Consider the following 12,687-nt stretch of genomic DNA (forward strand, 5'->3'; position numbering starts at 1 on the left):
GCTCATTACAGAATCTTTCCTCTGTAAGCCATGCATGTCATAAGAGGCGAATAAAATGCCAGATGCAAGGTGCTAGTAACCTGTTCTTCTGTTTAAATTACTAAATGTTAAAAGAAGAAAATCTTTATAGTTTTCTTTTCTTTCGGGTCACCCTGCCTCGGTGGGAGACGGCCAGAGTGTTAAAAAAAATCTTCTCGTTACTGTCTTCAGTACACATTATATTAAGTAAACATTGATAGCTATTCCTTGGATGTCATTAGAATAAAAATATATTTGTTAAGAATATACAAAATGCAGGGAAGCCTTTACTGCTAAAATTTTTAACTCCAAAGGCTAATTAAAATTTGCCACTCTATAACCTATGTTTAGTTTTAGTCTGTAAACAGTATTAATCTGCCTAAAATGCCTGGGCATGCTAGTGGCTTTCTTTGTAATTAATACCTTCTTCTTCTTTCAACAAACAGGCCGTATCCCACCAAGGCAGTGTGGCCCAAAATGAAAAGCGAAAGTTTCTCTTTTGAATTTTAGTAATGTATACAGGAGAAGGGGTTAGTAAGTAAGTTTATTCAGGTATACACAAATACAGTTACATAGAATTATCATACATAGCAGCATATGTGTAGAGAACCTGGGATAACCCAAAAAAGTCAGACAGAGTGACTTATTTCCATTGGGGTCCTTTTACCTTATTATTATAATATAAAGGTTATAATATTTTCTTATTATTCTACAATGAAGATAACATCTTATTATCATACTAAAAAGACTATCTACTACACGAGGGTCATTAAGACTATCTACAATACGAGGGTCATTACTAGGAATAAGGTAAAATTTACACGTATGTTAGCTAAAAAATAGAAAATCATTCCCCTCCCTTTCTGTAGCTACATTCATCAGACACCTTTTGGCACTCTTCTTGAACTGGTTCATGCTATGACTGGCTTTGACATGTGCGGGCAGTCTGTTCCATTCCTTTATTGCTGTACAATAAAAGGTGTTTGGAGCCTGGCCACTGACTGTGGGTACTACAAAGTTGTGCTCTCTCCCCCTAGTACTATGATTGTTGTCTCCCCCTAGTACTATGTTGTCTCCCCCTAGTACTATGATTGTTGTTTCCCCCTAGTACTATGATTGTTGTCTCCCCCTAGTACTATGATTGTTGTCTCCCCCTAGTACTATGATTGTTGTCTCCCCCTAGTACTATGATTGTTGTCTCCCCCTAGTACTATGATTGTTGTCTCCCCCTAGTACTATGATTGTTGTCTCCCCCTAGTACTATGATTGTTGTCTCCCCCTAGTACTATGATTGCTTTGGTCCCCAACCTTGACAAAATTGACAGCAAGATATTCTGGACACTGTTTGTGAGCAATTTTATAAGAAAGTGTTTGACCTGGTGACCGTCAGGGTCCCAGTGATGTGTCTCAGTGTGGTTGTGTGCAATTAATACATTATAATATTGTAAGGTTACATATTGTAACCTTACAAAGAAATCAAATTTGTCTTTGTATTGTATTTGTATTGTATTTGTATTGTATTTGTAAGGCATAGCGTACCAAATAACCCCTTCTCCAGTATAAATTACAGTCAACCCTCGACTAACGGCGGCATTAAGTAATGGCAGTTTCGTCTAACGGCACTTTTTGCCGTAGAAAAAATGCCTTAACCAACGGCGAAAAACTTAACCAATGACATCAGTGTGCCATTGTTTACAAGCTGTTGCGGTCAGTTTCCACATGTGCCTCCCATACATTTTGGATTATTCCACTGTTTCTAGTGCTTGCAATCACTAAATAAGCCACCGTGGACCCCACGAAAGCTTCTAGAGCCAGCCCTTTGGTAAAGGATGTCAGAAACACGATAGAATTCAAGAAAAAGTTTGTAGAAAAATACGAAAGTGGTGGTGGTAGAGGGTGGTAGTGATTGTGATGGTGGGGGAGGGTGGTAGTGATGGTGGTAGAGGGTGGTAGTGATAGTGGTAGTGATGGTGGTAGAGGGTGGTAGTGATGGTGGTAGAGGGTGGTAGTGATGGTGGTAGAGGGTGGTAGTGATGGGGGTAGAGGGTGGTAGTGATGGGGTAGTGGGTGGTAGCAATGGGGGTAGAGGGTGGTAGTGATGGTGGTAGAGGGTGGTAGTGATGGTGGTAGAGGGTGGTAGTGATGGGGGTAGAGGGTGGTAGTGATAGGGTAGAGGGTGGTGGTGATGGTGGTCCAGTGATTCTCAAGCTGGTCCTAGTGGCATTAAAAAACCAAGAAGGGAGGTAACCCCACCAAAGGACTTGGTACCTGAAGTCTTTATGGAAAGGGATTCTCATTCCAAGCAATAGACAATCCTGAATCTCCCCTGCTGCTGGCACATCACTCATCAACAACGCCACAATAAAGGTAAGTGGCATTTAATTATTGTTTATTTTGCATGTCCCATTCCTTTCCTTATAAGGAAATGTATATTTCATGTAAAAAAATTTTTTTTTCAGACTTTGGGGTGTCAGGAACGGATTAATTCTTTCTTTCAACACACCGGCCGTATCCCACCGAGGCGGGGTGGCCCAAAAGGAAAACGAAAGTTTATCCTTTTACATTTAGTAATATATACAGGAGAAGGGGTTACTAGCCCCTTGCTCCTGGCATTTTAGTCGTCTCTTACAACACGCATGGCTTACGGAGGAAGAATTCTGTTCCACTTCCCCATGGCGAAAATTAACTCTACCAACGGCAATTTCGACCAAGGGTGAGCCCTCTGGAAAGGATTAATGCCGTTGGTTGAGGGTCCACTGTACTTGATTTAAAAAGGGTCGCCCTGCTTCAGTGGGATGCCCAATGTGGATGGTGAAACATCTACAAATAAAGATACCCAGATGTTACAAGTGTTTAATTCTTCATCTTGTCTGCCCTGCATTTAGTGTTCTTTTGCCACTTGTCAGCACTTGTCTTGCTTCTGCTGTACATAGAATGTACAAAGAATGTACTTACAAAGACACAATTGTAGTCCTCCAGTACAGGATATTACCAGCTTGAATGACTTCTTCCATCTCTGTGTAGTACTTTTTCTATTGATATCTACTACACAGTACCTCCACATCTGTATGTAGCTCTTTGTTTGCTATTAACCCGTAAACGGTCCAAACGTATATACAGTGGACCCCCGGTTAACGATATTTTTTCACTCCATAAGTATGTTCAGGTGCCAGTACTGACCGAATTTGTTCCCATAAGGAATATTGTGAAGTAGATTAGTCCATTTCAGACCCCCAAACATACACGTACAAATGCACTTACATAAATACACTTACATAATTGGTCGCATTTGGAGGTAATCGTTATGCGGGGGTCCACTGTATACGTTTTTTCAACATTTGAAAATATGTAAAAAAAGTAGATCTTTTTGTTTTTTTACATTTGAAAATGTGTAAAAAAAACTTTGATCTACTTTTTTTTTATTATTTGAAAATATGTAAAAAAACGTAGATCTACTTTTGTAGCGCTACACATGTGAACGTAGATCTGCTGGACCGTTTACGAGTTAATGTCTGCCACACAGTACCTCCACATCTACCTTCTCAACTATTCAAGAAATGGGACAAAATTTCGATTCTTTTAAATAATGATTTAAAGTGAAGAGCAGGTATTATATAGGAAAACCCTGGGGGATGTGATTAATAAACAGGGGAAATGTTGCTTTGATGGCTAGAATGAATTCTCTAGTTTATTTTGGAATTGTTTGGAATTGGAATTTGTTGAATTTTGTTTTTAGAACTGGGATTTCGTGAATTTTGTGTACAATTGGCTAAATTACTGCTTTTAGAATTAGAATTTGTTGAATTTGTGTGAAATTAGCCAAACTGCTACATCTAGGTACTTCACACGGTTGTTCTGATGGTTGAATGGGCACTTTTTTCACACAAATTTAACAGGATAGAAGGCATACTAGCAAAGTAGCCAGGAATAGGACACTAAAAGTGGCCTAAAATAGGCCTTAAAATTGGTAAAATTAGTTTTGTGCAGTGCTTCTTGTCCCCCATTTTCAGTTACGTACTTTCGTAAAGTTTACACCAAATTTTGTTTTTGATGCCATTACCTTTAGCAGAGCTGGTTTGAGAATGTAGTGTTAGAGTGTTCAGCAGAAGTTTGTGGTTACAGGGACGTGGGTGCAGGAGGGAAGAAGAGCAATTGGTGGAATGATGATGTAAAGAGAGTAGTAGGAGAGAAAAAGTTAGCATATGAGAGGTTTTTACAAAGTAGAAGTGATGCAAGGAGGGAAGAGTATATGGAGAAAAGAGAAGAGAGTAGTGAAGGATAGTAAAAGAAGAGCAAATGATAGTGGGTAAGATACTATCAACAAATTTTGCCCAAAATAAGAAGTATTGGAGTGAGAATAATAAGTTCAGAAAGCCTAGGGAATGAATGGATTTGAGAGTTAAAATTAGGAGAGGAAAGTTATTCGATGGAGATTTCAAAGTATTGGGAAGATGGAGGGAATATTTTGAGGAACTGTTAAATGTTGATGAAGATAGGGAAGCTGTGATTTCGTACATTGGGCGGGAAGGTATAACATCTTGTAGGAGTGAGGAAGAGCCAGTTGTGAGTGTGGGAGAGGTGTGTGAGGCAGTGGGTAGAATGAAAGGGGGTAAAGCAGCTGGGATTGATGTGATAAAGACAGAAATGTTAAAAGCAGGTGGGGATATAGTTTTGGAGTGGTTGGTGCTTTTATTTAATAAATGTATGGAAGAGGGTAAAGTACCTAGGGATTGGCAGAGAGCATGCATAGTTCCTTTGTATAAAGGTGAATAGGACAAGAGTGTAAAAATTATAGGGGAATAAGGAGAGGATAGAGCTAAATAAAATGACTTTGAGAGTGTATAAATCTGTAGTGGAAGGAAGGCAAGGTAGAAGTTGGCCTAGGAAGGGTTGGAGGGAGTGGGTAAAGGAGGTTTTGTGTGCGAGGGGCTTGGACTTCCAGCAAGCATGTGTGAGTGTGTTCGATACGAGTGAGTGGAGATGAATGGTTTTTATGACTTGATGTGTGAGTAAGGTAACATTTATGAAGGGATTCAGGGGAAGTGGTTAGCCAGACTTGAGTCCTGGAGGTGGAAAGTAGAGTGACTACACTCTGAAGGAGGAGTGTTAATGTTACAATTTCTTAACTGTAATGTAGGCACACCTTTGGCAAGACAGTGATGGAGTGAATGATGAAAGTTTTTCTTTTTCGGGCCACCCTGCCTTGGTGGGAAATGACCAATGTTTTAACAAATAAAATAAATATTACTATGTACTACTATTATTACTACAATGTCATTTCAGTGCATCAACGTTGTGGGAGATGCGTACTCAGCACTCATCTTCACCGCCATTTTCACCACACTGCCCATCGTACTCTTCGTACAACTTCACTACAGTTACTTCTGCCAGATATCACGCCTGGGGCCCTCGTCTCCCTCGGCCATCCTCAAGACGGGCATGTTCCACGGCATGGCTGTACTGATGATCGTCTATGCCCTGGACAGGAAGCGTGTCATGTGTCATGCACAGGAGCCTTTAATGGGGCTTCTTGTTATGTATATGATTATTATATATTTCTTCTATAAGGGTCCAGGTGTGTACTTGCTGTAGCATGCTTGTTATGTATATGATCATTATATACATCTACAAGGGTCCAGGTGTGTACTTGCTGTAGCATGCTTGTTATGTATATGATCATTATATACATCTACAAGGGTCCAGGTGTGTACTTGCTGTAGCATGCTTGTTATGTATATGATCATTATATACATCTACAAGGGTCCAGGTGTGTACTTGCTGTAGCATGCTTGTTATGTATATGATCATTATATACATCTACAAGGGTCCAGGTGTGTACTTTAGCATGCTAGTCATGTGCAGTGGAACCTTGGTACTCAAACTTAATTTGTTCCAGAAGGCTGTTCGAGTACCGAACAAATTTTTCACAACCAATTTTCTTTTTTTGTTGACTGTTATCACTAATCTTCTTAGAACCCCATGGTGACTTATTTATACATATAATATAAAAAACGCCAAAAAATGCAAGGAAACGCTAAATAGTTTACAGCGAAGTTTTGGTACGTCATGTTTGTTTGGTAGTGCGCTGAGCAAACGGTTGACTGCAGAGCAATTTTTTTTACCGATCAAAGCATTCAAATACCGAATTGTTCAAGTATCAAGGTTCCACCGTATATGATCATTATACACTACTTCAAGGGTCCAGGTGTGTACTCTAGCATGCTTGTCATATATATGATCATTATATACCACTACAATGATCCAGGTGTGTACCTGCTTTAGCAAGCTCTCACACATCTGTTGCATGTTCATGTCAGAGCCTTTGATATATCTTTGATGAGTTATGCAAGTAAGCTTAGGCACAGGTACACGTAAGTACACTTATTATAGTGTACTACCAGGATAACACAAGTCTCATTACTACTACTATTTCTGTACTTCTTTTACTACTGTTACTACTGCTGCTGCTACAACTATTACTACTGCTGCTGCTCGTTACCACCGCCTGCAGCCACCGTCACTACCACCACCGCCGCCACCACCACCGCCACCACCGTTACCACCACCACCGCCACCACGCCACCACCGCCGCCGCCACGTTACCACTACCGCCTGCCACCACCGTTACCACCACCACCGCCACCACCGTTACCACACCACCACCGCCGCCACCACCTGCCACCATTACCGTTGCCACCACCGTACTCACCACCACCGCCTGCCACCACCGTTACCACCACCGCCACCACCATTACACGCCACCATTACCACCACCGTTACCGCTGCCACCACCGTTACACCACCACCACCGCCGCCACCACCGTTACCACCACCACCACCGCCTGCCACTCTGTCACCACCACCACCACCGCCGCCACCACCGCCAACCACTCCACCGCCACCACCGTACCACCACCACCGCCGCCACCACCGCTACCACCACCACCACCGTTACCATTATACCGCCGCCACCACCGTTACCACCACCACCGCCTACTACTCCTACTGCTACTACTACTGTTACTACTACTCCTACTGCTACTACTACTGTTACTACTACTCCTACTGCTACTACTACTGTTACTACTACTCCTACTGCTACTACTACTGTTACTACTACTCCTACTGCTACTACTACTGTTACTACTACTACTACTACTATTACTACTACTATTACTACTAATATTGCTACTAGTTAGTAAGTTTATTTAGGCACATAAGTACAGTTATTTATTCATGGGGAGGTGGAACGGAATTCTTCCTCCGTAAGCCATGCGTGTCATAAGAGGCAACTAAAATGCCGGGAGCAAGGGGCTAGTAACCCCTTCTCCTGTATATATTACTAAATTTAAAAGGAGAAACTTTCGTTTTTTCTTTTGGGCCACCCCACCTCAGTGGGATACGGCTGGTACGTTGAAAGAAGCACAGTTATCATACATCGTGTAAATTACCCACCAAAATGACTCGAGCCGGATTACTATTATTATTACTACTACTATTATTGCTGCTGCTGGTAGTATTACTAGCCTGTAGTTTACCTGGAGAAAGTTCCGGGGGTCCATGTCCCCGTGGCCCGCTCTGTGACCAGGCCTCATGGTGGATCAGTGCCTGATCAACCAGGTACATGTACCAGCCTGGCTGGTCAGGTACCGACTTAGTGCTTGTCCAGTGCCTGGTTGAAGACTGCCAGGGGTCTATTGGTAATCCCCCTTATGTATGCTGGGAGGCAGTTGAACAGTCTTGGGCCCCTGACACTTATTGTATTGTCTCTTAACGTGCTAGTGACACCCCTGCTTTTCATTGGGGGATGTTGCATCATCTGCCAAGTCTTTTGCTTTCGTTGTGAGTGATTTTCGTGTGCAAGTTCGGTACTAGTCCCTCTAGGATTTTCCAGGTGTACATAATCATGTATCTCTCCCGCCTGCATTCCAGGGAATACAGGTTCAGGAACTTTAAGTGCTCCCAGTAATTGAGGTGTTTTATCTTCGTTATGCGCGCCGTGAAGGTTCTCTGTACATTTTCTAGTTCAGCAATTTCACCTGCCTTGAAAGGTGCTGTTAGTGTGCAGCAATATTCCAGCCTAGATAGAACAAGCGACCTGAAGAGTGTCATCATGGGCTTGGCCTCCCTAGTTTTGAAGGTTATCATTATCCATCCTGTCATTTTTCTAGCAGATGCGATTGATACAATGTTATGGTCCTTGAAGGTGAGATCCTCCGACATGATCACTCCCTGGTCCTTGACGTTGGTGTTTCACTCTATTGTGTGGTTGGAATTTGTTTTATACTCTGATGAAGTTTTAATTTCCTCGCATTTACCATATCGGAGTACAGTGGACCCTCGACCAGCGATGGCATCGATTAACGATAAATCTGACTAGCGATACATTTTGTCGCAAAAATTTTGCCTCGATTAGCGCTAAAAAACTCGACCAACACTATTCCTTCCGTCTGAGACGCGTCCACTTCTGGCCAGTGTTTACAAGCCAGCCAGCCACTGCGGTCGCTTCCAAGCATACAATCGGAACATTTCATATTATCACAGCCTTTTTAGTGATTGCACCTGCAAAATAAGTCACCATGTGCCCCAAGAAAGCTTCTAGTGCCAACCCTACAGCTAAAAGGGTGAGAATTACTATGGATATGAAGAAAGAGATCATTGCTAAGTATGAAAGTGGAGTGCATGTCTCCGAGCTGGCCAGGCTGTACACAAAACCCCAATCAACCATCGCTACTATTGTGGCCAAGAAGACGGCAATCAAGGAAGCTGTTCTTGCCAAAGGTGCAACTATGTTTTCGAAACTGAGATCGCAAGTGATAGAAGATGTTGAGAGACTGTTATTGGTATGGATAAACGAAAAACAGATAGCAGGAGATAGCATCTCTCAAGCGATCATATGTGAAAAGGCTAGGAAGTTTCATGACGATTTAATTAGAAAAATGCCAGCAACTAGTGGTGATGTGAGTGAATTTAAGGCCATCAAAGGTTGGTTTGAGAGATTTAAGAATCGTAGTGGCATACATAGTGTGATAAGGCATGGTGAGGCTGCCAGTTTGGACCAAAAAGCAGCTGAAAAATATGTGCAGGAATTCAAGGAGTACATAGACAGTGAAGGACTGAAACCTGAACAAGTGTTTAATGGTGACACTGACAATGTTGTGAAACACTTTAGGAATGTCATAAAGGAACGGGAGGTACAGGCCTCTATGGGCAGATATGTTGTGCGACAGAGGTCCAGTGACTCTCAAGCTGGTCCTAGTGGCATTAAAAGAAGAAGGGAAGTAACCCGGAAAAAGGACTTGCCACCTCAAGTCCTAATGGAAGGGGATTCCCCTTCTAAACACTAAGACCATCAACACACACCCCTCTTCCCATCCCATCAATCATCACCAGATCTTCAATAAAGGTAAGTGTCATGTAACTGTGCATGTCTTCTTCAGTTTGTGTGTATTAAAATTAATATTTCATGTGTTAAAAAATTTTTTTTTCAATACTTTTGGGTGTCTTGCACGGATTAATTTGATTTCCATTATTTCTTATGGGGAAAATTAACTTGACTAACGATTATTCTGACTAACGATGAGCTCTCAGGAACAGATTAATAGCGTTAGTCGAGGGTCCACTGTAATTGAAATTTCTCATCGTTAAACTTCATATTGTTTTCTGCAGCCCATTGAAAGATTTGGTTGATGTCCGCCCGGAGCCTTGCAGTGTCTTCAGTGGAAGATACTGTCATGCAGATTCGGGTGTCATCTGCAAGGGAAGACATGGCACTGTGGCTTATATCCCTGTCTGTCTGATATGAGGATGAGGAACAAGATGGGAGCAAGTACTGTGCCTTGCGGAACAGAGCTTTTCACCGTAGCTGCCTCGGACTTTACTCTGTTGACTACTACTCTCTGTGTTCTGTTTGTGAGGAAATTATAGATCCATCTACCAACTTTTCCTGTTATTCCTTTGGCACGCATTTTGTTCGCTATTACGCCATGGTCACACTTGTTGAAGGCTTTTGCAAAGTCTGTATATATTACATCTGCATTCTTTTTGTCTTCTAGTGCACCTAGGACCTTGTCGTAGTGATCCAGTAGTTGAGACAGACAGGAGCGACCTGCTCTAAACCCATGTTGCCCTGGGTTGTGTAACTGATGGGTATCTAGATGGGTGGCGATCTTGCTTCTTAGGACCCTTTCAAAGATTTTTATGATTTGATGTTAGCGCTATCGGTCTGTAGTTCTTTGCTATTACTTTACTGCCCCCTTTGTGGAGTGGGGCTATGTGTGTTGTTTTTAGTAAATATATTTAGGTACAGGTACAGTATTTATGCCAGAGGATTATTATTATACATGTACAGTGGACCCCCGGTTAACGATATTTTTTCACTCCAGAAGTATGTTCAGGTGCCAGTACTGACCGAATTTGTTCCCATAAGGAATATTGTGAAGTAGATTAGTCCATTTCAGACCCCCAAACATACACGTGCAAACGCACTTACATAAATACACTTACATAATTGGTCGCATTCGGAGGTGATCGTTATGCGGGGGTCCACTGTACATAGTTCATGTTAAGCACTAAACCCATATGAGGTCATTCAGCGCAAGACATGCTGGAGGCTCAGTCCTCCGTCTGTCGAGTGCCAGACAAACGTACTTCCTATTTGTATTCACCTAGATGTCGTTATACTGAAGGAGAGGCAGGGAAGCTGTAAGTCAGACAGTCACTTTAATTGTGATCTTCGTACATTTTTTTTCAACAAACCGGCCGTATCCCACGTGGGCAGGATGACCTAAAAAGAAAAACGAAAGTTTTTCTTTTTAAGTTTAGTAATGTATACAGGAGAAGGGCTCTGATATAGGTCTGAAATTTCAGGTTGTAATGAAGATGCAGACCTAGAAATTTTCCCTCCCTCTCTTGTAGTGAGGGAACCATTGATTAATATATAAAGTTGGATATTGAAAGCTCTGCTTCCAAACATCATGAAGTAGGTTTTGTCTATATTGAGACAGAATTTGTTGGTTGTCATCCACGTAGATATATTTAGTAGCTTGTCGTTAACATTTTTTTTTTTTTTATTATCACACCGGCCGATTCCCACCAAGGCAGGGTGGCCCGAAAAAGAAAAACTTTCACCATCATTCACTCCATCACTGTCTTGCCAGAAGGGTGCTTTACACTACAGTTTTTAAACTGCAACATTAACACCCCTCCTTCAGAGTGCAGGCACTGTACTTCCCATCTCCAGGACTCAAGTCCGGCCTGCCGGTTTCCCTGAATCCCTTCATAAATGTTACTTTGCTTACACTCCAACAGCACGTCAAGTATTAAAAACCATTTGTCTCCATTCACTCCTATCAAACACGCTCACGCATGCCTGCTGGAAGTCCAAGCCCCTCGCACACAAAACCTCCTTTACCCCCTCCCTCCAACCCTTCGTTAACATCTCTGAGCATAATCACGTTTGAGTGGGAGAAGACTGTAAATAGAGCTGGTTTAAGGAGATGAGATGCATTAGGGAGATCATTGATGTAAACAGTATACAAATAATGCAGTTTACATGTAATAAAATATTGTTTGGCACTAAATAAAGCCACTAGCATTCTGTGCATTTCAGGCAGACTGAAACTAATGCTTAGACTACGAACTAGACATAGACTATTTAGTAGGAGTTCTTAAGTGTACAAAAAAGTGAAGAAGCTTAATAAACAACACAATTGTAAAAGTATTCATTAATATTGCAGTGAGATGTCTTTAGCTGTTTACTATAGAATGAGCAATTGTGAATGTTTCTTGTTTACGTCGCTCTAGCTTGATTGTGCAATGGTCGCCATTAATAAAGTTACGAGTGGTTAAGAGAAATAAAACTTATTCATTGTTTTTGCTTTTAATTTTTATTAGCACGGGATGTTTCCCACCGAGGCAAAGTGACCCGAAAAGGAAGAAACGCTTTCATAATCACTCGCCCCATGACTGTCTTGCCAGAGGTATGCTGACACTACGGTTAAAAATTTTACTTTCAGAACTGAGCTCACCGAAGATGTTCTCGCTATGTGGGGTTTTGGGCGGGTTGTTCCTAGCGATGGACTACCAGTTGAACAACCTCTATCTGTGTCATGGCAAGAATCGACTGAGCCCTGAGGACGATGGCGGAGAGTGGAGCTCCCAAGCTCACGCACTCTGGACTATAGTGTATGCTGCAGCTCTATTTCTCTTCACTCTGGCCTGGCTGTTACTGGAGAAGCAAGTTTTAACCAAAAAAGTGAGCCTTTATCTCTCTTAGCAAGTGACTTTATGGTTTGATGTGGTGTTGGAGTGTCTGCAAGGTAACGTTTATGAAGGGAGTTGGAGGAATTGGTTAGCCAGACTTGAGTCCTGGAGGTGAGAGGTACAGTACCTGTATTCTGAAGGAGGGGGTGAGGATGTTATAGTTCTGGAAATGGGAATTACAGTACCTGCACTCTGAAGGATGAATGAGGCTGTTACAGTTCTGGTGATGGGAACCCCTTCAGTAATGTTACCTCGCTCACACTTCAACAGTACGATAAGTCATAAAAACCACTTGCCTCCACTCACTTCTATCTAACACACACATGCTGGATGTCCAGGCTCCTCACATGAAAAACCTCTTTTACCCCTATCCCTCCAACCTTTCCTAGGATGACCCTTATCCAA

General features: G+C 42.1%; 1 protein-coding gene across 2 annotated transcripts in view; it reads left to right on the top strand.

Annotated features, from left to right (window-relative positions):
- LOC128702578 (uncharacterized) overlaps positions 1-12,687 on the top strand; it is a 32,993-nt gene that overhangs the window by 8,156 nt on the left and 12,150 nt on the right. For both annotated transcript variants that reach the window (XM_070105276.1, XM_053796877.2), the window contains exons 3-4: positions 5,302-5,593; positions 12,036-12,274. In XM_070105276.1, the coding sequence (XP_069961377.1) occupies positions 5,302-5,593; positions 12,036-12,274 (531 nt within the window). The remainder of the gene's footprint in view (positions 1-5,301; positions 5,594-12,035; positions 12,275-12,687) is intronic.

The sequence above is a fragment of the Cherax quadricarinatus genome, chromosome 98 (assembly GCF_038502225.1).
Source record: "Cherax quadricarinatus isolate ZL_2023a chromosome 98, ASM3850222v1, whole genome shotgun sequence".
In the NCBI taxonomy this organism is placed as follows: domain Eukaryota; kingdom Metazoa; phylum Arthropoda; class Malacostraca; order Decapoda; family Parastacidae; genus Cherax; species Cherax quadricarinatus.